Genomic DNA, 26564 nt, shown 5'->3' on the forward strand with positions numbered 1-26564 from the left:
GTGCGGTGTCCTGTAGCTCCACCGCTGGGGTCAGTGGGCCTCTAGGGTGGCAGGGAGACGCAGCGCAGGAGAAGACCGGAGCCGCTGCGTTCTCCAGTGGTGTCGGGGCCCAGGTCAGTGAGTATGCCTGCCTGGGCTTCCGGGGCCTGGGTCGGTGTGCATACCTGGGCTTCCGGGGGCCATTACTGACACGAGCCGTAGTGCACCACTGGGTGTCTGCGGCCTGGGCGCGCGCGCACCGGAAGTGACGCACGCCACGGTGCCCTCTGGGAGCGGTGCGTTGGAACGCGCGCGCGGGAACCGGGATGCCCAGCAAAAGAAAGTGTTGGGGGGAATGCACAAGGGAAGTGCTTCCTGGCACACTCTGGCACCTTTTTGGCTATGAGCGAGCAGGAGGTGCAGTCCCTGCACCCCCACTCACCACCACCTCCACTACATGGGAAGCGTACGAAAGGACCCCCCAGTGACCGCCAACACAGCCAAGGTGACTGTGTAAGCGGGCGGTCTGGCAAGTCTTCGCAACGCGACAAGGACTCCAGCGTGGCGTCAACCTCGAGGAAAGACCCAGCTACTGGAACGGGTTCCTCTTCAAATCCGGTATTCCCTCTTACAACAGGACTGTAAGTGATCTTCGTGGAAGCTCTCTTGTATGTTGGGTCCCCCCCTCTCTTTTCTTCTCTCATCAGGGAAGGAAGAGTACCGGCAAGTCCAAACACAGGACCTGCGCGCTTTGCGCAGAGGATCTGCCCACCACATGGCAAAAAAGACTATGCAACTCGTGCATTGAGCAAACAATCTGCGAGGAGACCCCTAAGTTCGCCTCAGAGCTCAGATCCCTGATTAAATCCCAGGTTGAGGATACCTTCAAGTCCCTGCAGAAGGGGGGGGGAAACGAGAAAAAAACAGGAACCTATCCCCTGTATCAGGATCTAGCAGTTCGGACGGGGAGGTGGTAGACTCAGATTCGTCCTGCTTATCTTCGTCCTCGTCATCTTCTGAGGGTGGGGGTCGTAGCGGTTTCCCTATAGAGGGTACGGATAATTTAATTAAGGCAGTTAGGTCCACTATGGGATTGGTAGATCCTCGCCCTAAGAAATCAGTCCAGGATATGATGTTTAGTGGCCTGGAACAAAAGAAAATTAGATCTTTCCCTCTCAATGATAAAGTCCACTCCCTTATTAAGAGGGAATGGAAAAAGCCGGAAAGGAAGGGCTTGTCGTGCTCCTTCTGGGGGAAGGCGACAAAGTTAGACGTAGCAATAGCTAAAGTCTCTCAAAAATTTTCCCTGCCATTTGAAGACATGTTGGTGCTAAAAGACCCAATGGACAAAAAAGCTGGCTCCTTCCTGAAAGGAGCTTGGGAGGCGGCAGGAGGAGGGTTAAAACCCGCAGTGGCAGCCACATGTACAGCCAGATCTTTAATGGTCTGGCTAGATCAGTTAGAAGCGCAACTAAGAAAAAAAAAACGTCAAGGGATAACATACTAGGCTCCATCCCAGTAATGAAGGGCGCATCAGCTTTTTTGGCTGACGCATCAGCTGATTCCGTCAGGCTGGCAGCCAGGGTTGCGAGTTTTGCTAACGCAGCCAGACGGGCCCTCTGGCTTAAATGCTGGCCGGGTGACCACCAAACAAAATCTAGGCTGTGTTCCATTCCTTGCGAGGGTGAGTTCCTATTTGGATCTACTCTGGATGAGATCCTTGACAAAGCCTTGGATAACAAGAAACGCTTCCCGTTCCTCTCCGGTACTTCATACAGGAAGTCCTTTCGGAGCAGGAAATTTATGCGCAGAAACACCCCCCCCCCCCAAGACCAGGATAGGTGGGAGGAAAAAGGCCAAAGGGTTTATGTTCATCAGGCCCCCCAGCGACAACAGGAAACCCGCCCAATGAGAGTCAGCGCCAGGTGGGGGGGGGGGACGGACTTATTTTTTCCCAGGCTGGGAGGAAATGAAGATCGAACAGTTCTTGGATTTTAGACCTGATAAAAACAGGACTAAAATTCCAGTTTCACTCTATTCCCCGTCCGAACTTCGCCATAACCCCCATGAGATCATCAGGGGTAGAACAACTATCACTAGATCAGGAGGTTCTAGGCCTAATAGGGAAAGCAGTCCTTCAGGAAGTCCCTGCACAGGAGGAAGGTGATGGATTCTACTCCCCTCTGTTCCTCAGGAAAAAAACAGACGGGACATTCAGGACAATTGTAAACCTGAAAAAATTGAACACATTTCTAAAGCTGCTATCCTTCAAGATGGAGTCAATAAAATAGTCAGTGAAATTGTTGTTCCCGGACTATTTTATGGCTCTCCTGGATCTCAAGGACACCTATTATCACGTCCCCATACACAGAGACTACCAGAAATTCCTGAGAGTAGCGATATCGCTAAAAGGTATAGTCAAACACTACCAATATACGGCCCTTCCCTTCGGTCTAGCGATAGCCCCAAGGGTTTTCACAAAAATAGTGGCAGAGGTAATGGCCCATCTGAGGGAGCAAAACATCCTGATCACCCCGTACCTGGACTATGTGCTAATAGGCAACTCGTTCAACCATTGCAAGGACCATCTAGCAAGGATCATGGGTTCCTTGACGAATTTAGGCTGGCTTCTGAACCTAAAGTCCAGGTTGGAGCCAGATCAAGTACAAGAGTATCTTAGGTATCCTATTAGATTCGAGGAATCAGCAATGCCTTCTCCCAGCAGGGAAAATCCAGAATATGATAGCCCGGATATCTCATGTGAAAGACCATCCCTCTATGACTCTGCGGGGAGCAATGTCCCTTCTAGTTTCCATGATAGCATGCATCCCGGAGGTCCCCTGGGCTCAGTTGCACACCGGGGTCTTGCAATGGGAAATCTTGGGGGCAGAAAAGTCACTAAAAGGGCTCTTAGAAGGTCGGCTAATTTTGTCATCAAAAACCTTGCTTTCCCTAACATTGTGGACAATCTGTGTCGCAGGTCCTAACTACAGATGCAAGCACCAGGGGGTGGGGGACTCACCTAAAAGACCAACTAGCTCAGGGGGTCTGGTCAGAGGATTTGGAAGGGGTATCTTCCAACATGAAGGAACTTCTGGCAGTAAAATTCGCTCTCTCAAAATTCCTAAACACCCTACGAGGACACCAGGTAAGAGTTTTTTCAGACAACAGGGTAGTAGTGGCATACTTGAATTGCCAGGGGGGGACCCGGTCCCATTCTCTACTACAGGTGTCAAAATCCATCCTCCAGGTAGCAGAGAACAATCTAGAGTCCCTGTCTGCACTCCATATAAAAGGAACAGAAAATATCACAGCAGACTTTCTGAGCAGGACCCAGCTGAGATGGGGCGAATGGGAGCTGAATCAGTTGGTGTTCAACCAAATCACAGAGTTTTGGGGGAACCCTTCCATAACCTATTTGCCAACTGGCAGAACAAAAAAGTGGACATATTCTGCTCAATCAACCCCAAAGGGGAACCCAGTGGCATTAGATGCCTTCTCAATTCCATGGAACCACCAGCTAGCCTATGCCTTTCCTCCGATCGCTCGGATTCCGGCAGTTCTGAGGAAAGTCAGGGAAGACAAGGCAACCATAATTCTGATAGCCCCCTTCTGGCCAAAGAGGCCCTAGTTTTCCTGGCTGAGGATAATGTCCACCTCCGACCCCTGGGTTCTTCCGGAGATTCCGGATCTCCTTTTCCAGGGACCGGTCCTCCACCCTCAGGTAGCAAATCTAAACTTGACAGCCTGGATTTTGAGAGGGCGCTCTTAAGCAATAGAGGATTTTCCCCGAATTTAATCTCCACTCTACTACAGAGTAGGAAACCCGTAACCACCAGACTTAACAGTAAAACCTGGAAAAAATTCCTCTCATTTGCGGGTTCAAAGGTACTAAGGGAGGCCCCCATTACTTCTGACGCGCCCCCTGGGCCGTGGGGTACCCGGTGCCGGGCTGGTAGATGTCACAGTGGCGGTGACCCAGGGCGGTCATTCAATAAGGGGATTATTTACAGGGGATTTATGTACAAAGTTCGTGACGCCACCTGTGGTATGCGGCTAAGGGAGCCGCCGCTGCGGAGCAGGTCCTCTGGAGCTGATGTTACTGCAGCAGGGATGGTGTGGCTCTCCACAGGTAGAGCTTAGCTCCAGGGCAGTGTAGATGTTATGGGTTGTGCTGGGCGTTGTAGTGCAGGGGTGATGGCGCAGCGAGAATCACAGAGACATGATAGTGCAGTCCTCAGGGTCTTTACTCACGGTTATTGCAGTCCAAGTTACAGGCAACAAAGTAACTTCCCCCGTCGTGCTGCGCTTACTCAGGGAGAGGTTCAGTCCACCCTCAGGTATCTCCGGAGTACTTAGCAGGACCCCCTTCTGTGTCCTCTCTCTGGCCGTCTTCCTGCACCTCATACCTAGTGTCCTAATCCGGTACCTGTGGGCCTTGTCGGGTGACGTCTGTTCCGTCCTCTATAGCTACCTTCTTGGTGAGACTGATATGGACTGTTGGCTGCAGGACTTGAAATACTGCAGCCTCCTGTTTCTAGTTGAGTCATAAAGTTCTCTGCTAGTTGAGGGACTGGTCCCCTTTGTGTGGCCTGACCCCTCCACCTCCTGGTAGATTCGGGTGTACGGGTGGCCTCCAGCACTGCCCGTACCCCTGGGGTCCCTTCTGTTCCTGGAGCCCTTCCTGCTCCCTCTCTTGTTTCCTCAGTCCTGGGCCTCTCCTCAGGCCCTCTGCCTGAGCAGAGCCCTGCTCCACTCCTCTCACTGTAACATAGTAACATAGTTTGTAAAGCCGAATAAAGACTTGCGTCCATCAAGTTCGACCTGTTAGTTCTGTAATTGCTAAAGTTGATCCAGAGGAGGGCAAAAACCCCAAATGATTTGGCCAATCTTCACCTGAGGAAAAATTCCCTCCCGACTCTGAAACCAGCAGTCAGAATAAATCCCTGTATCAACCTACTATTTTATTCTATTTTTAAGTATACGCTGAAATCTGCCTGGTATCTAGAAATGCATCCAGTCCCCGCTTGAACTGGTTTAGTGAATCCGACATTACCGTCTCCTCACTCAGTGAATTCCATATTCTCACTGCTCTTACCGTAAAGAACCCCTTCCTATGCTGGTGCTGAAACCTTTTCTCTTCCAGTCTTAGTGAATGCCCTCTTGTTACCGTAATATCCCTCCTTTTGAACAAATCCCGGGCAAGATCTCTATACTGTCCCCTAACATATTTGTACACATTTATTATGTCCCCCCTCAACCTTCTCTTTTCCAGGCTGAATAGTCCTAGTTTTGACAACCTCTGGGTATTGCAGTCCCTCCATTCCCTTTATTAATTTTGTTGCCCTCCTTTGTACCTTTTCAAGCTCATTTATATCCTTTCTATATATTGGGGCCCATAACTGAGCACAGTATTCCAAGTGTGGTCTGACCAGTGCTTTGTACAGTGGAAGAACAATGTTCTCATCCTTTGCAGCTATACCTCTTCTGATACATCCCATTACCCTGTTTGCCCTTACAGCAGCGGCCTGACTTTGGGCACTCCAATTTAGTTTGCTATCAATCAAGATGCCCAAGTCCTTCTCCATCTCTGAATTCCCCAATGATTTCCCATTCAGTGAGTACTGGTGACTTCCATTTTTCCTTCCCATATGTATGACCTTACATTTCTCCTCGTTAAATCTCATTTGCCATTTAATGCTCCACCTACCCAGCTTATCCAAATCCCTCTGTAGGTCTGCACTGTCCTCTTTTGTATTAATTGTTTTACATAACTTTGTGTCATCTGCAAATATTGATATTTTACTATTTATCCCGTTGACTATGTCGTTAATAAAGATATTAAATAACATTGGGCCTAGTACAGACCCCTGTGGTACCCCACTAGTGACGCTTACCCAATCTGAGTATATTCCATTTATAACCACCCTCTGCCTTCTATCCTTTAGCCAGTTAGCTACCCACTTGCAGACATTTTCCCCCAGCCCCATCATTCTCATTTTGTATACCAACCTATTATGTGGCACGCTATCGAACGCTTTTGAGAAGTCGAGATACACGACATCCACTGGTTCCCCCTGATCTACTCGAGAGCTAACCTCCTCGTAGAAGTCAATCAGGTTTGTTTGGCAGGAGCGATTCTTCATGAATCCATGTTGGTTCGGGATTAAAAGATTATTAGCATCAAGATGCTCCGTAATTGCCTCTTTAAGGGTATGTGCACACGATGCAGAAATGAAGCAGAAAATTTCTGCATCATTTCTGCATCTCCCTGGCAGAAAAAACGCATGCAGATTGTGCATGCGTTTTTCCTGCAGAATACATGCGGATCCACATGCAGATTCACATGCGTTTCCGCATGCAGATTGACAAGCGCTTTCCAGGCGATGTTAGCATCACCTGGAAAGTGCTTGATAACTAGGTCACACTATATAAATCCATGCAAACAGCATGGATTTATACAGTGTGAACCGAGAGAGTGTATATACTTACCTCCGATGGCCCGCGCTGTCCTGCTCAATCTGTTCTCCCTCGCCGGCAACTTTGAATTGAAAGACCTGCCGACGTCAGCGTCACGTGACCCGTCACATGACTCTGACGTCACCGCAGGTCCTACAACTCACTGCAAGTGCCGGGAACCAAGCGGGAGCGCTGCGCGGGCCGACAGAAGGTAAGTATACATTTATTTTTTATTTTATTCTTCTTTTACAGCTTTTTTAATGGTACCTGGGTGTGGATGAGACTCTCCTCTCCTCTACACCCGGGTACCATCCGCACATTAGAACGCACCAATTACGCAAGTACAGATGCAGTCTTGCGGAATTGGCGCGTTCTAATGCAAGTCAATGGCGGCGAAATCGCCGCGTTTCCGCAAAATTAATTGACATGCTGCGGATTTTTGACCGCAGCGTTAACGCTGCGGAAAAATCTGCATCATGGGCACAGCACATGCGGATTTCCATTGGGGAACATTGCTTCCCTTCTACCATGCGTTTTTCATGCGTTTCCGCAACTGCAAAAACGCCGCGGAAACGCATGAAATACGCATCGTGTGAACTCAGCCTAATGAAGCTTTCAAAAATTTTGCCCACAACGGACGTCAGACTCACCGGCCGATAGTTTCCGGTGTTACTTTTCGCTCCCTTTTTGAATATTGGCACTACATTCGCCTGTCGCCAATCAAGTGGCACAGACCCAGTCTCAACAGAGTCCTTAAATATAAGATATAACAGTCTGTCTATCACATTACTTAGTTCCCTTAGTACCCGTGGGTGTATGCCATCAGGTCCTGGTGATTTGTTTATTTTAATGTTACTAAGGCGTTTCTGTACCCCAGCTTGGGTTAGATTTGTCATACTTAGTGGAGGATTAAGCTTGTCACTTCTCATTTCTCCTGTTTCCTTTGTGAAAGTTGTCGAAAAAAAATTATTTAATAGATTAGCTTTATCCTCATCTTTCTCTATGATTTTGCCTTCCTCACTTTTTATCGGTCCAATATTATCCGATTTAATCCTTTTACTATTTATATACGTAAAGAACAGTTTGGGATTTGATCTACTTTCCCTAGCAATACGTCTCTCTGTTTCCTCCTTCGCTATTTTTATTTGTTTTTTACAGGTTCTCGTTTTTTCCTTGTAACACATTAGTGCCTCCTTACTGTTTTCCTGTTTTAATCTCTTGAATGCCTCTTTTTTGCTATTTAACGCCCCTTTTACGTTCTTGTTCAACCATATTGGTTTCCTCTTATTTCTGGCCCTTTTATTCCCATACGGTATATATCTCTCGCACTGAGTATTCAGAATTCTTTTGAAGGTTTCCCATTTACTATTCGTATTCCTTTGATTAAGAACTTTGTCCCAGTCAATAAGTTGAAGGCTTTCTTTCAGCTGATCAAACTTCGCCCTCCTAAAGTTTAATGTTTTTGTTGTTCCCTTATTGATAACCCTACTGAAGGGCATTATGAAGTCGATAATATTATGGTCGCTATTACCTAGGTGCCCCCCTATCTGTGCCTCAGTTATTCTATCAGGCCTATTAGTCAATATTAAGTCCAACACGGCCTTCCCTCTCGTTGGTTCCTGCACTAGTTGGGAGAGATAATTATCCTTAATATTTGTCAAGAACCTTTTTCCTTTCTGAGATCTACAGGTTTCTGTTTCCCAGTCAATATCCGGGTAGTTGAAATCCCCCATTACAATCACTTCATTATGTTTTGCTACTTTGTCTATTTGTCCTAATAGCATATTCTCATTCTCCTCTGTTATATTTGGTGGCTTATAGCAGACCCCCAGTAATATTTTATTATTATTTTTAGTTCCCTCTATCTCTACCCACATGGACTCGACCCCCTCTTCTCCCTCTCCTATATCTTCCCTTAGTCTGGGTTTTAGACATGACTTTACATATAAGCAGACTCCTCCGCCTTTCCCCTGTTTCCGGTCCCTTCTAAATAAACTATAATCTAATAAATTTACCGCCCAGTCGTAGCTATCGTCTAGCCAAGTCTCTGTTATACCTACGATGTCATATCTCTCCTCCGATATAAGCGCCTGCAGCTCATCCGCCTTATTGGTCAGGCTTCTTGCGTTGGTCAGCATGCAAGATAAAACTTTGGGGTTATTTAGCATCCTATTCTTCTCTAACGATCTAACTGTACTATCCCCACCCCCCTCTCCACCCTCATTATATTCACTTCTCCCCTTCCCCCTTGCTTGCCTCACATCCCACCTATTTCCTTGGTTCCCCCCCCTTCCCCCCGTCTCTAGTTTAAAAACTCCTCCAACCTATTAGCCATCTTCTTCCCCAGCACCGCTGCACCCTCCCCATTGAGGTGCAGCCCGTCCCTACGGTAGAGCCTGTAGCCGACCGCGAAGTCGGCCCAGTTCTCCATGAACCCAAACCCTTCTGCCTTGCACCAACTCTTTAGCCACTTATTCACCTCCCTAACTTCCCGTTGGCGCTCCTGTGTGGCTCGCGGGATTGGTAGTATTTCTGAGAAAACTACCTTGGAGGTCCTTGCCCTAAGCTTCCTACCTAGGTCCCTGAAATCATTTTTAAGGACCCTCCATCTACCACTCACTTTGTCATTGGTGCCGATGTGGACCATGACCGCTGGGTCTTCGCCAGCCCCACCCAGTAACCTGTCAACCCGATCCGCGATGTGCCGGACTCGAGCGCCAGGGAGGCAGCACACCGTTCGGCGATCCCGGTCTTTGTGACAGATTGCCCTGTCTGTCCCCCTAATAATAGTCACCCACTACCAGAACCTGTCTTGCCTGCCCTACACTTCCCCCCTCCCCCTCATTACTGGAGCATACACTCCCCCGGCGGTCAGAGGATCTGTCGTGCTCCAATAATGCCGGTTCTGAACCAGCCTTCCTATACTTCTTCCCTCTATCCCTCCTAACTGTTATCCAGCTCCCTGCCTGTTCAGCCTGCACTTCCCCTCTATGCTCCACCCCCAGTATTGACCCATTGAGTGTCTGCTCGGTGAGCAGCAAACTCCGTTCCATGTTGTCGATGCTCCTCAGTACCGCTATCTGAGCACTTAGATCCAGAATTTGGGCTTCCAAGTGCACGATATGCTCACATCTCTCGCAGCAGTATGGATCCTCGAGCGGTTGCTCACTGAATGCATACATTGCGCAAGATGTACACTGCACGGCTCCGGCCAAAATGGACGTCATTCTAAATATGGGGATACAGTCAGTATATATATATATATACACAAGTACAAAACACAATTATTTATATATAGGTGTATGGACGGGGATCAATTAGGGATGTGCAAGTGTATCAATTAGATATCGGCGGGGGATCCGTTAAGTATCAAGTATGGACGGGGGAATCAGATAAGTAGGTCAGGTGGATTAATTAAGTAAAAAGTAAAGAAAGAATGAAATACAGTCAGCAATTCAGTCCTAAGTCCTCCCTTCCAAACTCCCTGAATCCAAAGTCACTGAAAAACAAGTCACACACTTACTTTCGTTCGCACTTATGCTCCGGACACACGCAGCTCGTTCACACTCGCAAACTAAGAGATTTAAAGATTTTTTTTTTTTTTTTTTTCTCTTCCTTTTCCAGCAATGTACCCTTCACCTCAATGCACTTCCAAAGGGACTGTTCATTCTTACTCTCTCCTCAGACTGGCTGACTGAACTTTCTAAGATGGCTCCTCCTTTTTATACCTTCCTCTCATGTGCTCCCCTAAGCTACTTCCTCCACCCACACCCACTACATAGTTCCTGCCCCCCAGCTAGGGACCCGGGACTGTGCTCTCCCCTAGGAGCAATCTCGCCCCACCCCCACTGCGGGTACGCGTTGGATGCAGGCATTAGGGTCCCGAGCTGTACTCCTTCCCTACCTGAGAGCGAGACACCACACCTCTGGTTGAGATGCAGTACCTCTGTGGCGACCGAACCCTCAGGGGCACCACACTTCCATCTTAGAGTTCCTGCAAAAGGGGTTGGAGCGGGGTCTGCCCACAAGCACTCTAAAGGTTCAGGTTGCGGCACTAGGAGCCCTATACAACTGCGACCTGGCCAGAAATAGGTGGATTTCTAGGTTCATCAAGGCATCACACAGGTCTAGGCCCATCCCCTCCTGGAATACTCCTTGGGACTTGAATTTAGTTCTTTCAGCCCTAACCAAACATCCCTTTGAACCTTTAGCGAATGCATCTCTAAAAGTCCTATCTCTTAAGACGTCTCTCCTAGTAGCCCTCACATCGGCACGTAGAGTTATCGACATACAAGCCTTATCAGCAGGGCCCCCCTTTACGCAAATTCTAGAGGACAGGGTGACACTTAGGACTGACCCAGCATACCTTCCTAAGGTGGGATCACACTTCCACAGATCGCAGGAGGTCACCCTCCCTTCCTTTTGCTCAAATCCTAAAAACGGGGGAAGAAGACCTACATACCTTAGACGTCAGAAGGTGCATTATCCAGTACTTAGAGGCCACACGGGAGTATAGGAAGGACAGGTCTCTTTGTGTGCTTCCTGGGACCTCGGAAGGGACAGAAAGCTTCCAAGGGCACACTGGCAAGGTGGATAAGGGACGCCATCTCCCTGGCATAGTCATCAAGCGGGACACCGCCCCGGAGGATTTAAAGGCTCACTCGACTAGGGCAGTGGCAGCCTCCTGGGCGGAGAAAGCCGGTGCTTCAATTGAACGGATATGTAGAGCTGCAACCTGGTCTTCCCCTTCTACATTCTTTAAGCACTACCGGCTGGATCTAACCTCTTCTTCGGACCTTACCTTTGGTAGAAGGGTTCTGGAAGCGGTGGTCCCTCCCTAAACAACACTTCTCTGCAATTCTCTCCGTGGTGCCGTCATGGGGGATGGAGAAAGACATAGTTACTTACCGGTAACGGGATTTCTCTGAGACCATGACGGCACCCGTACATTCCCTCCCTTCACGCATGGGTGTGCACATTTATTTATTACCCATGTTTAGTCACAGGGTGTGTCTGGTAAGCTCCTTAAAAATGTTAAAATTTGTGTTACTAACCTGGGGGTCCTCTCTGTGCTCTGTAAACAACTGATGTGGGAGAGAGGTGCCGCCCTTTTTATCTCTAGGTTTCCTGTCCTTGAAGGGCGGATCCCCTCTCTCCGTGATGCCGTCATGGGCTCTGAGAAATCCCGTTACCGGTAAGTAACTACGTGTTTCACATCAAGACCTATATAAAAGCATTTGCTGCTTTCGGAGTAAAAATTTTATTTTTTAATGCATCCCTCCCTAGTGGCTCATTTGGGCTTGTAGCAGTCTGTATCAAAGTGTGATGTCTATAATATATCAATTTTGTAAAGAATGCTGCTTTTTGTTTTAGGAGAGCTCAAACACTAATCTCGTGGTATTGGTTGAAAAATTAAAGTTGCCTTTACCAGCACAAAACCAAAAAGATGGTGAAGGTAAGGAGTCACACTTAAAATTTAATCCACTAAAGTAATAAGAATGTCTGTAGTTGAATTCTTTAAAACAAAAGTAAACTTACATAAAGTACTAGTCGGCAAGCTCCAAACTATTTGCAAAATATAGAAACTGTCATGGCCAAAAGTGTTGGCACCGTTGAAATTATTCCAGAAAATGCTGGCCACTTGTCCTGCTGAAAGACCCATGACCTTAAACACAAACCCAGCTTTTTGACACTGGCACCACATTGCGACTCATAATCCTTTGGTAATCTTCAGGTTTCATGATGCCTTGCACACAGTCAAGGCACCCAGTGCCAGAGGAAACATCACAAACCCAAAACATCTTTGAACCTCCACAATACTTGGCTGTAGGTACTGTGTTTTTTTACCAAAAAAGGGAATGAGGCCTACAAAGGTAACAGAATGATGTGTTTGACCAAAAAGCTCTGTCTTGGACTCCTCTATCCACAAAACGCTTTCCCAGAAGAATTTTGTTTTACACTCATACATTTTGGCAAACTGCAGTCTAGCTTTTTTGTTTCTGTGTTAGCAGTGGGGTCCTCCTGGGTCTCCTGCCATAACATTTCTTTCAAATGTCAACGCATAGTTTGCTCTGACACTGATGCACCCTGAGCTGCAGGACAGCTTGACTATCTTTGGAACTTGATTGGGGCTGCTTAGCCACCATCCTGCGTTGCAACCTTTCATCAGTTTTTCTCTGCCATCCAAGTCCAGAGAGATTAGCTACAGTGCCATGGGTTGTAAACTTCTTGATTACGTTGTGCACTGTGGACAAACTCTCTGGAGATGGACTTGTAACCTTGAGTGTTGATATTTTTCAACAATTTTGGTTCTCAAGTCCCCAGACAGTGCTCTTCTTTCTGTTCTCCATGCTTAGCATGGCCCACACAGACACACAATGCAAAGATTGAGTCAACTTATCTGCTTTTTATCTGGCTTCAGCTGTCAGGTTTTCATTTTGCCCACACCTGTTACTTGCCACAGGTGAGTTTAAACTAACATCACATGCTTTAAACAAAGTTGTTTACTCACAATTTTAGAATGGTGCCAACAATTTTGTCCTGGCCATTTTTGGTGTTTTGTGTAAAATTATGTTCAATTACCCTTCTTTTTTTGTGTTCCAATACACAAAAAAGCAAACGTGTAATATATATTATAGTTGTAGTGGTAGGTATATATGTGTGACTATATTTATATACATACACAAGTTTATATGGGCAATTATTTTTTTAACTGTTTTAGCCACAAAAGCAAGAAGAAATTTATTTGTTCAAGAGAGTCGCTGTTCCACAAGGAGAGGCGGTAAGATGCCACGAAGTCAGTCTGTATCTGCAGTGGAGGGTATGAAGCATGAGCGAAGCAAAAGTCATGATGGCACAAAAGGTGACTTTTTACAAGATATTTGTGTTATTTCTGTTACCTGCGTGTCTGTCTAAAAAATACAATACTTTTTCTGTTCTGTAACAGGTTTTTCTTAAAATAAATTATATCCCCCTTTGCCGTCATTAAGACGATCATGAGAACTTACTATAACATAGAAATGATCTTGGCCCACTGGTAATTAGTGGCCCTTTTTAGTACATTCCTGTATTGTCGTATCTGACCGCACATTAAGGGTATGTTTACATGGAAAATACGCTGTGGACTTTTATAATCTGCTGCTGAAATAGTTTTTGCCTAAAGATTGTTTGCATCCATACATGCATTAGCCAAATTAGTCCTGTAAGATTTCTCAGTGTATATACATGGCCTTACTGGGATGGTGATAGGAATGCATGCTGCCAAAACGTGGTCCAAAGGCTCGCCTGAGCTTTCTCATTTTCTCAATCTAGCCCACAACGGTTATTTACGTGAACAGTGTACTGCATAAAAAATCCTGATACTGGATAAAAGGGTTGTCCACCACTGACACAACTCCTCAATTGCTTTATTTCCTGTGTAAAAGAATAGTCTAAACTCTCCTCTGATGCCGGCACTTCTTCAGCGATCTCTGGGTTCACGTGACATTCTTTTGCCATTTGAGCCCTGCAGCCAATCAGCAGCCGCGTCACTCGCACCTTCTTCCTATGTAACAGACACCCAGAAGTACTGAGGGCTTCTGCTGCTTTCTGTCTTCCGCCAAATGTCAGTTACTCCTGACGGACATGCGTGAAGCATCCTCTTATTGGCTGCAATGCTCTTGTGGCATAAGAACGTCACGTGAGCCCTGGGAGTCCGGGCTCAGACATCGCTAGAATGGCACCTTTGGTGAGTATAGGCTGTTGCTGTATTCATCTGTATAAAATGACAATTGGGGGGGAAAAAAAGTTTCAAGTATAAGTAAAAATGTAGTATCAAATATACGGTAGTTACAATGTGATGGCAAAGCTTAGTGGGCTCTGTTTACACTGCTATCAGAGGCTGTTTAACCCCATAACGACAGTCAATTTCCATTTTTGTGTATCCTTTTTTCCTTTGTTTCTTCCCATAGCCATAACTCTTTTATTTTTCTGTCCACATAATCGCATGAAGGCTTTTTTTTTTTTTTTTTTTTAGAGACTAGTTGTACTTTTGAATGACATTCATTTTCCCACATAGTGTTCTGGAAAACGGGAAAAACAATCCAAGTGGAGCGAAATTGTGGGGAATGTTTATACGTTTTGTGGTAAAAATAACCTCACAAAATTGAATATATAATTCTCCTCATCCGTACAATTACATCTATACCAAACATGTTTAGTTTTATTATTTCAGTGTTAAAAAAAATCAGAAGTTTGTATGTAAAAAAAAAAGTTTGGATTGTCGCCTTTTCATAGACCCATAACGTTTTTGGTTCTGTGACAGCTTTTTTTATTTTGCTTGGCGAGACAATTTTTAGTGATACCATTTTTGGAGTAGATGTGACATTTTTATCGCTTGTTACAGCATTTTTTATGGAATTGGAGCGACCAAAAAACATAATTTTGGCGTTCGTTTAATTATTTTTAGATTAGATCAGACTTTTCTGAACTCTGCGAAGCCACAAATATTTTTTGTTATCTTTATTTTACTGTTAAAGGCAATTCCTGGCTGTAACACACAGCCATGACCTGCCGGGTATGGGGCGTGCTCACCCTGTGAGCCACTGACTTGCATCGTTCATATGCAGAGCATGTCGTGAAGGGGTTAAAGAGCACAACAGCAATTCTGACATTAAACGGCAAGAATTGTGCAGTATGCATCACTTTTCTTGTCTACAAGTGTGGGTCTACCAAGACGGGTCCAGGACAGCTTTGCAGCTTCTGTTAGAAATGGAAGCCATGATGCAAATGTGGAAAGATTCTTTTTCTTATGAGTTCTTTAGAGAAAGGAGTTGTCCAGGGTTGGAATAACATGGCCTCTTTCTTCCCAAAACTGCATCACAAATGTCCAAAAGTCAGCGTTCATTTCATTGGAGCTGAGCAGTAATACCCAACAGAACTCACGGACAGATGTGGTCCTGTCTCTAGAAGTAACAGGCTGTTTCCCCTAATCTGCACAACTACTTCAATTTATCTTAGTTTTGTTTTTTTGTTCCCCACTTAGCAATAAGCAGATTCCATAACCATGCAATACCCGCTTTCCCTTTTACTAGATCATTATAAGCTACTGACAAAGAAAGTGACAGAAACACCTTCACACAAGCAAATGTCCAACCGACTTCTTTACAGGCAGATTAAAGGCCGGTGAGTGTTGGATGGTACATGTTTCTTTCTCCAACCTTTGTTTTCTATTTCTTGTTTTCATCAATAAGTATTTTTAAGCATTGGTTAGTATGGTGTAACCCATGCCGCCACTGGACTCTGGTTTAGTAGAAACGCGTTTGTGGTGTTTTGACTCGTGCATCTCTCTCTGGCAGTCTGGCAAGTCTGGGTTTAGTGAATGCCAATAGAAAATTACTTGGCTGACTGCATTGTGCAAACTCTAAAAATTAGGGGAGGAGGGGTTATGCTATATTGGCCTAGGCCTCTTTGTCCCATTGAAGAGAAATTTTAACCCCTTAGTGACTGGACCAGTTTTGTTTTTGGTTTTTTTAAATCTTACCAGTGTCACTTTGTGGTAATAACTCTGAAATGCTTCAACATATCCCAGTGATTTTGAGAATGTTTTTTGTGACACGTTATACTTAATAATTACTTATAATAATGGTAAATTTAGGTGGATATGTTTTGCGTTTATTCATAGAAAAATCAAGAATTTGACAAAATTTAAAAAATGTCAAACTTTCAATGATAATCCCTTTAATCCAGATAGTCATGTCACACAGCAATATCAATACATAACATTTCCCTCATGTCTGTCTTACATCAGCATCATTTGTAAAAACTTGTTTTATTTTAACATTTTATAAGGTTAAAAAATGTAGCAGTAATTTTTCATACTTTTTTTCAAGGAAATGTACAAAACTTACGCTGTGTGCCCACGATGCGTTTTTGGTGCGTATTTGCAGCGCGTAAACGCTGCAGAAACTTATTGCGTACCTTATCCCATGACTTCCTATGGCATTCTGCAAGTTCAGTGCACATGGTCTGTATTTTTTCAGCGCAGATTTTACTCGCATAAAAAATGCGGACATGACCAATTCTTGTGCGTTTCTGCATGCGTATTTGCCTATACAATGCATTGGAAAAACGCATGCAAATACGCGTCAAAAACCGCATGCGTTTTTCTGCCAAGGAGATGCAGAAATGCTCAGGGAAATTTCTGCTTCATTTCTGCATCGTGGGCACTAAGGCTTATATTTATAGCCTAACCTGTTAAGTATTGACATGACTTTGCGGGTCCTATATATTGGAAACCACCCAAAAGTGATGCCATTTTAAAAACCGCACCCCTCAACTTATTCAAAGCTGCTTTCAGGTAGTTCATTAACCCTTTAAGTGCTTTTCAGGAATTAATGCATGACAGGAGTGAGAATTTATTTTTGCCACCTAAATCTTGATAACTTCTGAACAGGCCGCTATAGCCGGCAGACTCTAAGTCCGTTATTTGGCCGGTACCTGCCATGGCAAAGATCAGGACCACATGAATAAGATCTCAGGGTGCCAATTGGGTTAACGAGGAAGCCCCCACACTCTATTAATTATTTTGATTCTGTAGTCACCATTGACAGCAGTATCTAAGGGGTTAAATGGCCATGGTCGGTGCCAACACTGATCATGGCTGATGCAGCAAGTTGTCAGCTGTAGTGTACTGGTGATAGTTACAGGATTGCCACCTGTTTGGGAATGTTAGTCTCTTATATCGCAGGTCAGTAAAAAGACTTATTGGGGGTCACTAAGGGGTTAAAGGGTTATTTCCAAAATCAGTGTGGTCTTGTAATAATGCACACACACATTTACTCAATTGTGCCAGTATATCTTTATTTTAAATTGCCCCATTTTGCACCAAATGATCCCCCTCCAGGCTCCATTTGCCCTACAGTTGCCTTTGGGATCGTCCTGCTGGACTTCCGCTACTTAGTCAATTGTGTGCAGCCTGTGTTCCAGCCTAGCGCTTTTCTGGGATGTGCCTAGAACTAAGGTCACTGAAAGGGGCAGAGCCTCCTTTAGGCTATGTGCCCACGTAGCAGATTTGATGCAGAGCGTTTTTGCCTCCCTGGCGGCGGTCGCGTGACCATCAGGTGACTAAATGACGTCACCGCAGGTCCTGACAGTAAACCGCGGGACGCTGAGGAGAGAGGACGTGGCTGGGAGCAGACCGGTGGCCGCCGGAGAGGTGAATATACAGGTTTTGTTTATTTTTAACTTTATTTCTTTTTTTCACCGCGTGGTAGCCGGGATGAAGAGGAGTTGTAGTCTCCTCTTCATCCCGGGTACAACACGCACCGCGATTACGCTGAAAATTCACGGCTATTGAATTTAATTGAAACGCAGCAAATCCACATATACCTGCGAGTTTGCTGTGTTTAAATGTTCCTCAATGGCCGCGAATTTGCAGCGTAATCGTGGTAGAAATGGTCATGCTGCGTTTTGCAACGCAATTCGAATTCGGCACGCAAATTAGCGCCATCATGTGCACAGCACATCCGAATTCACATTGCTTTGCATGGCAGACTGTTTTATAAGTGTTTTCGCGGCCTTTTCACAGATGTAAAAACACCGCAAAAACGCTACGTGGGCACATGGCCTTTCAGTGCAGAGCTCATACCAGAAATCAGTGGTGTGTGTTGGTAACTAAGGAGCGATGAATTGTAGGCTGTGTAGAAAAAGGAATCCGAGCTTACCACGTGCTTTGAGTTGGAAATCCATGGGAGTAAAACCGGTGATTAACGTGATTCTAGCTAGTGTGGCTCCGCAACAATGGAAAGTGAAAAGAGCGGCTCTTCCACTTGTAAAATAAAAGCACTATTTTATTTCTTTATACCATGATACCCAGCTTCCTTGACGCACTTTATCATAGCATTGCTATGATTAAACATTTATTTTTTTATTTCATGTCTGGTTTCATGGTATAAAGAAATAAAATAGTGCTTTTGTTTTAGCTGTGGAAGTGCCGCTCTTTTCACTTTTGGACTGTAGGCTGTGTATAGTGGCTGACAGGTGTGATGTATTGCCGGCTAGTGATGTATATAAAAGGGGCTGAAAGTTACTCCAGAATTGGGCTGTGTACATAAGGGGCTGAGAGGAGAGAGATACTGCAGTATGGGATTGTGGAAAGGGCAGGGCCGTGGAGTCTGAGTCTGTCTCTATTTTGGTGGAGTCAGTATAAAATGACCAACTAAAATATATAATAAATTGATTACAGTACTTTAATGCATTATGTGCTGTTAATTTTTTCATAAGAATTCGGGTATGTTATGAAATGTCCCATAAATGTCTGTTCCTGTTCTAAGGATCTAGGTTTTCAGTTGAGATGAATCTGTGCTGTACTTTATGTACATGCTCAGTAATGAGGCAGTGCTGTAGAGTCAGTGTCATGGAGTCGGAAGTCAGGTAAATTGAGGAGTTTGGGTGTTTGGCTTACCAACTCCACAGCCCTGGTATAGAGGGAGCTGAAAGTAGTTATACTGTTTATTGCCTGCTGCTGAGAGATTAATGATATGAAGCTCCAAATGCTGCTCTGTTGATGCAGCTGAGAAGATTATACTCTGCCATATGCATTAATAAAAAATATTTGCAGTTTTACATCACTGATTTGTCAACAGTAGGCAACAAACATAATTCTTCACTGTCACAACAAGCACTGTTGTGGAGTAGTGCAGGAGAGTTGAGCTGTGCTATAAACCAGCAAACAATGATGTAAAACGTCACTGCAGTTATATTCAGGTAGATGGCAGATAATGAAATCAGGCAGGGTACTGTACAGCAGCAGACAGTGCACAGAAGAATAAGGTGAAATCATTACATTAATCTAAATGTAATCTCAAAGGTGGGGCTAGTCAGGAACACATAAGAGGGAGGGGTCTACAGCTCTAAAAAGCTAGTGCTGCTGGGAAAATGTAGTTTGTCGATAAGAATAGGATCAACCTATTCAGCTTTGTGAAGCTGTATGCACAGAGATGAGAAAAGTCAACGGTACAAGAAAGAAACATTATTGGGCTGCATATTAAAGAGGTTGCCTGGTCATAAATATTTGATTATTTAGCTCCAGGATAGGTGATCAGTAGCAGATCGGTGGTAGTCCTACTTCCAGCCCCTTCTGTGGAAGTGCCAGACCTCCACTGATCTGCTTTTAGTGATCTATCCTGTAGAGGTGGTCAGATACCTATGCCAGGACAACCCCTTAAATGAGGAGTATGTATTTATCTTACTTTGTGAAAATGAATGCAATTGTGGGAATAACCCAAAGTTTAGGGAACACCTTTTTCAGTTCCTGCATACCTATACCCCCAGTGTACAAAGCAAGTTTTACAAAGACATGGTTGCTCTTGTGCGGACACTCAAGTTCTTCCTCACCAAACTTAGAGCCCTAACCTTAAACCCATCAGACACTTTTGGGATGAACTAGAACAGAGTTTGTGATCCAAACCCTCACATTTAAATTAACATCAGTGTCTGACCCACAAATGCTGTTCTGGATGAATGAGTGAAAAATCCAGAGACTCACTCCAAACTCTTCTAGAAAGCCTTCCCAGAAGAGTGGAGGTTGTTTTAGATGCAAAGTAGGAATCAAATAGTTAATATCAATTTCTTGTTTTGACCCAAAGTTTCACATTTATTGAAGAATATTGTGCCTTGCTTTTCAGATGCCGTGAATCTCCATCAAATGTTAGTATTGTTGAAGAATCTCCGCTAAAGGATTTAAAAGGTAAGTATTCTTCTGCCACCATCCTCAGTACCGCAATACCGGTGTGGCTTATTACACACAAGGGACGAGTCATTGTTTCTTGTACTTTGAGAACTGATTTGGAGCAAATATCTAAATCTATTGATTATGTAAACTAGTGAACCCCAGTAGCAGATTTATTATATAATTTTCAATTTGTGACTTTTGCACTGTGCTTCTTTTTTAAAATGGTAAATGAGAATACTAAACAGAAAAAAAAATATGTATAAACTTTACTAATTATATTAACTTACTATATTCAGAGCTTGAAGTACGGAGAAGCCCTCGTATTAAGCAGCTGACATTAACCAGAAGAAACTCGTCTTTCTACGCATCACAGCCCAAATCCCGTAATCTGGAGAGAGTCCACTCTACCACCCAGCAAACGCACAGTGGAGGTCAGAATGGTGGACACTTTTGGGTTGTGTGGTGTGTGTGTTTGATGAAATGCACCAAGTCTATTGTTGCAACATTTTATTTTTAGGCAGTGCAACTCAGCCGGAGTCTAAAACCCCTAAACGTTTGCTTTTTGGAGAAGTTTATGGGCTCACTAATCCGCCAACACGTCGAGCAAGAAGAAAACTGTTGGCTGAAACAGTTCCTAGTAGCAATGAGGTAGCGTTTTTTTAATGATAAATACTGTTTCTCATTTGTCTTATTGGAGAACACAGTAACCGTGGGGGATACCCATAGGCTGACACTATTAATGTAACTAATTGAAAATTGGCTCCTCGCTGGCAGACTATACCTTGCCTGCTAGCACCAGGCTCCTCTGGGTGTAATTGTACATTCTGTTTCACCCAAGTAGCGGCAGAGAGTACAGGCTGTATTGTTCTATCAGTATCCTCTCTCCTGTACAGCTAGACCAATATACCTTGACGCAGTCGGGAATCAGGTATCGGGACTGTGGTCTTTTAGCCTTGTGGTCTCCTGCCTACCTTGGCGCACGTTTGCATGGAGCAGAAGATGGAGTCTGGAATGCCCAACTTCTAGCTTACAGGATCACGCTTCTTCAAGATAGATTAGTTAAGCATTGCGCTGGCTTTCCAGTGGTCGTTGCTCGGCATGGTAGCGTCTCCTTTTGCGGCGTCTTGAGTCCTATGTTAACCCTGTTTTACCCCTGCGCACTTCCCATTGTGTTTTTTGTGTCCGTTCCCTCCTCCACCCTCCTCTACTTTCTCCAATCTTTGGGGTTTGGCCCTTGGGTTGGTGGGGGGTGTAGGAGTCCAGGAGGGGCTCCTTTACTGTTAAGTGTGCATGTGGCTGTTGGGGTAGAGATAGAGCTCCTGTATATGGTGGTGGTGCATTTGTAACATTTGGTGTGCAATCTCAGACTGTGTATGCTAAAATCACGTGTAGTATGGGCGACATCAGACTCGGGTGTAGCCCTGCGCTATTCGCACACTATATTACTATTTATGATCCGTTCGTTAAGTATTCTCGCACCTCTAACCAATCAATGTATACGTGGGCCTCGCTCACTGGTTAATCAGTTTGTGGGAGGTCTTCTGCCGGCAAATCAATATGGTCAGTGTGCACATATCCCTGGCCAAATCAGTGCAGCTGGTTGGTCTCTCCCGCTGGCCAATCAATGGGTTCATCATGCGCCCGCCCTCTGTCCAATCAGAACAGGCAATTGACCCACATGCCAGCGTGGACCCGTGATGGGAGCAGCGCCATTTTCCCTGGGTATTCACCCAGGGTAGTTCTTTTTCCATCTCTCCTCTGCTTTCTCTATATTCTTGCTCCAGCTTGTCTCAGCGCCCTCGATCACAATCCTGTTGGTTCCTCACTGTGTTCTCAAACCTTAGCGACCCTGTCAGGTAGGCTTTTTGTTGTTGGGGGACTTGATGCTTGCAGAGTCCCAGCGGCTCCCTTCTATCACCAGTTGTTTTTTTTTTTTGTAGTCCCTGTGTTTTCTCTGGCCCTCATAAGGTCGGAGTTCAAAGACCGCACACTTAGCTATCCAGCCTGCCATAATATGCTTACATCTCTTGCAAGGCCGGGATTCCTTCTAACTACACCTTAGCATATCGCACTGCTGGTACATTCTTCCTCCTCTGCTGATTGCTGATCAGGGGACCCATGTGATCTGGGTATGAGGAGGTGCCTCTCCCCCTGCATAGGTCCTGCCTTTAGGTTTTCTGCATCCTACACCCTGTTGTTACGACACTTGGTACTAAGGCCACAACCCAGTGTCGCGTCCACTAGCGGGACAGCACCAGCATGGCCTAGGGCTCAGGCTGTCCAAACAGGCTTGGATTGGGTTCACCAGACTGCACTGGTTGCCCTTTCAGTAAGCGCAGGTTTTTCAGAGGTTCATTCCATATCGATTTACACTTCTTCTGGCACCGCCTGCACAGTGTTGTTCTTAACGCATGCAACTCCTAAATAGACCGTAGCCTTGTCAGCTCGCTGAGTCTGACCTTTAACCAGTGTCTTCTTGTCCAAACGAGCTGCATGGCATGGAAGCAACCAGCAGTTGCTCTTTTCACTTACCTTGCCCGGTTCAACTAAGCGAGAGCCCTCGCAGTAAGTATCGTAATAGATCAGTCCGTACTCTGATCTCTTCCCTTAATGAGTCACACCTTCAGTGTTCCCTTTTAATTGATTATTCCAGCCTTTGGAAGGACCATTGCCTCTAATTTTACAGGCAGGGGTTACTGACCTATCTAGAAAATTTTTATTTTTTTCTTGGGCAGTGTGGGGTGCAGGTAACTTACACTGATCTAGTCGTCTTCAGGCGGAGACCATTGATCAGGATACCACAGGACGGATGCTTTCTGAGTAGGGTGGTACTTTTTAGAGGTATTGAGTGGCTATTGAGTCCTTCCTTTTGAGGCGACTAAGTGCTTGGTTTCATATTTTATGCTGTCTAGGTCTCCACCTTATTATAGTTCTTTCCACCTACAGTCCTTGAGGTCTGGGTTGCAGAGTCTAGCAGTGCTTTCATCTTTTCACGTCCTGTGGGAGCGCTGCTCAAGTTCCCCTCATTTGGGGGTTGAGGCAGGTCCTCCAAATGATCGACTTCTAAATACTTTTTCTGCACCTCCAGGGTGCGTGGAGATCTTAGGCCTCTTAAAGGTCTTCCAAGTAGCCTACCACCTACAATAAAGCTTCCCCCAGAAGTGACAGGTTAAGGTAGACATCTGGGCTCTTCCCAGAGGAATCTTGGTCTTTCCTTATTAGGGCAGGATTCTCCTTTCCCAGCTTGGACTGAGTATTTTGAATGCCCGTTTGCTTAGGATTCTCTAGTTTGATTACAGAACTCCTGTTCATCTTGGTAGATGCCCTCAGACATCTCCCATATTATCCAGACAGACCTTTCCCAGGGTTGTCCTCTAATACCGAATTTCTTTTTGGTCATTTACTTTACGAGCGCACTGTCGAGTCTGCAATTTGGAAGGGTCCTGTCCTTTCAGATTAGGGTTGTCTGACTAGGTTTAAGGAATAAGGGCCCTAAAAGGTCGCTTTTCTACCAATTAATTTAGCACCTGTTTCATAGGTGAGAACCTATGGGCAGCACTCGTAGGGCAATATTTTTTTTTACTACTTGCAGGTCTAGATTGATTTACGGCAGACTCCAAAAAGCAAATTTCCTGCCTGGGCTACCCTGGCCCAGCAGAATATAATCTTATAGGCCAGAGGTCTGAAATGCCTGCAGTGAAAACTCTCGGCCAGCATATTATTCCCTAGGAACCGGGAAACCTCTAGGGGTCCATCTCTCCTTCGGTCCTCCCCCTTTTGCACTGATCAGACAGATCTCCCCGTTTGTGAGGGTTTTTTTGTTGTTTTTTTTTCCTCCTTTATGACAGAGCATTCAGGCGTTGGGCTCCCTCCTTTCGCCTTAGCGGAGCTCTCCACTTTTTCACTTTAAGTAGATTATTCTCCCTTCTTTAGGTACTTAGTGTCTGAGAGGTTCTCACATAGGTGGATGTAGCCCGAAGCTGTACAGCTCTACCTGTCTCTCAGAGCTAGTCTCTGATGCCTTAGGGTCATCCCGGCAGAGGTCCGGGATTAGCTGGATTAATGGTGTCCGCCTCCAGGTGGCAGCAGGCTATCCCACAGTTACTGTGTCCCCAATGAAGATTGAGAAAGGGATTGTACAGTGAGTAAAAAATCCTTATTTAATGAGTTTGCTAAAATATCAACCATAAAACACAGCTAATTTGATACACAAGTATCTGCAATTTTATCAGAAAACAAGATTAGATTCAAAGAATTGACACAATAGTTATCAGCCGAAAGATACATTTTCACAATTTCTAATGTTGCTGCGAACAAGTACTTACATATTATTTGTTTTTGTAGATATTAAAGTCTAAGATGTTTACTCCAAAGAAAAAGCAGAAATCCCTACCAAGTTGTGAGCAGCTCAATGAAACTAACAGATTACTGCGAAGATCTCCCCGAACACCTCGCACGCCAGTGTGCACGCCTAAAACACCTTCCAAAACGTCAGCGGACAAAAAAAGCGCAGCTAAAGACTTGGGAGTGTTTTTCTCACCATCTAAAATAGAGGGAAAGACTCCTTCTAAATCTGCTGAAAGAAGCGAGCGTTTAGCTCAGACAACACCTGACAGTAGTAGCTCGCCAACCTTTCGTGTGATTTCACTATTGAAATCTATACGGCAGCAGTTTACACCTCGGAAGGAGAGAGCGGCTATATCTCAGGATCAATTTTTAATAAGCCCACGGAAAACTCCTCCAAGTGTAAGCGCTAACACACCGGCAAGGGTATTGCTTTCGACTTGCACACCCAAAAAATCTCCCAGGTTACAGATGTCAAGCATGCAGTGTCTTACACCATCAAGGTATTTACTTCGAACACCACAAAAGGTGTTTGAAACACCAAAGAAACGATTAAAAAATGGTGCGGACAATTTAGCTCTTGCAGTAGAACGTACTCCTGAAAAGGTAACTTTCCTCTCCCCCAGAAAAACTCCAGGCATTCAGTCTGTGGTCCCTTGTCAACTAACACTAAAAACCCCCAGTAAATCCATCCCTAATGATGATGAGCCTAGTTGTGCTCTGGAGAAGTCGGATCCTTGCCAATTCCTTTCTCACTCAAACAGTGAACCCCTTAAGGAAGCAGATGGAGGTCAAGTGGAACTAGAATCTCCTTCTACTTCCATATTGGGAAAAGTGTATTCTGCTGCCACGGTCATGTCTCCAAGTATAAGGCGCTCTTCTATACACCAAATCCTGTCACCTGATGGCAGAGGTGAACCTATTGTTTTGTGTGAAAGATTAGATATGTCGTCTTTCGAGAGCTCCGAGGGCACAGAGTCTTTGATCTATACCTCTCAAACAGATGATAGTATTGATATAACCGAAGCTAAGGTTGTGCCATCGGAAAGCTGTGACCTAAAGATGAAGGTTTTATTCAAGAGAAAGTCTTCTGATGTGGGTTTAATGAACCAGTTGCCAACGACACCTAAGGGTGGGGGAGACGTAACTTGTACATCACCATATGGACTACGATGTACTGTGGATAGAAGACAGAGAGAAGCAGCAGCACGTCTTGGAAACCCGCAAACTCCTGCAAAGTTCACAACTCCAAAAAGTCAGAGGAAACTCAATCCTCCTATTTATGAAGTTGAACTTGAGATGCAAGCGTCTGGATTACCCAAGCTGCGTTTTAAAAGGACTGACTCAAGTTCTACTATTGATAGGGGTACCTTACCAAAATCTCCAAATAGATCTCAAATTAAAAAAGGAAATGAAAGCCCTTTTGGGGAGACATGGTGCAATAAGCATGCTATGAAGTTGGAATCTGCTTGTGCCTCCCCTTGCCTAAGATCTTCCCATAGTACACCTGGAAAAAGTGGACTACAGACATTAATCTGCCATACTTACACACCAAAAAGGAGCTCCTCCAGTACTGCTTCTCCTTCACAGGTAGAAGCTGTAAGCCCGTGGACTCCATCACCAAAGTACAAGGATAAAAATGGCAGTGATGTAATTAATAATTGGCCCCGGAAGAAAAAAGCATTTCTTATGAAGTCGCATCTACTAAGGCAGGAGAAGAATCCGGATTATCCAAGCAGTGTTCCATTCAGAGAGGAAGGTAGCCAAGAACATGACATAAATAAGGCCTCCCCCTTGGGAGACCTCTTAGTAGATGGCGTTTCCAAGCTTCTCGAGCAGTCCCCGGTCTTAAAATGGAAAGGCAGCTCTGATATTGGGGCCATGTCGTTTAAATCCAGAAAGCGGAGCTTCGATTTCATGTCTCCAACCAAAGAGGAGCCAAATTCTAAGCGATCCTGCACATTGAGTGCTCCCTGTGAGGACATGGAAGAATGTGTGCCATCATCCGATATGAGCCTGTCGCAGCAAAGTTCTTGTGAAGATGAGGTCTTCAATATTTCTGGTAAATCAT

At 45.1% G+C, this 26564-nt stretch overlaps 1 protein-coding gene across 1 annotated transcript in view; it reads left to right on the forward strand.

Annotated features, from left to right (window-relative positions):
* Nucleotides 1–26564, forward strand: part of TICRR (TOPBP1 interacting checkpoint and replication regulator) — a 72552-nt gene that overhangs the window by 35229 nt on the left and 10759 nt on the right. The window contains exons 14-20 of the mRNA XM_073653261.1: nucleotides 11812–11893; nucleotides 13160–13300; nucleotides 15510–15600; nucleotides 20103–20164; nucleotides 20446–20580; nucleotides 20667–20797; nucleotides 24494–26555. Coding sequence (XP_073509362.1) covers nucleotides 11812–11893; nucleotides 13160–13300; nucleotides 15510–15600; nucleotides 20103–20164; nucleotides 20446–20580; nucleotides 20667–20797; nucleotides 24494–26555 — 2704 coding nt within the window. The remainder of the gene's footprint in view (nucleotides 1–11811; nucleotides 11894–13159; nucleotides 13301–15509; nucleotides 15601–20102; nucleotides 20165–20445; nucleotides 20581–20666; nucleotides 20798–24493; nucleotides 26556–26564) is intronic.

This window comes from Phyllobates terribilis, unplaced genomic scaffold (genome assembly GCF_046119375.1).
Source record: "Phyllobates terribilis strain yellow unplaced genomic scaffold, ASM4611937v1 Scaffold_11__3_contigs__length_659146591, whole genome shotgun sequence".
Lineage (NCBI taxonomy): Eukaryota > Metazoa > Chordata > Amphibia > Anura > Dendrobatidae > Phyllobates > Phyllobates terribilis.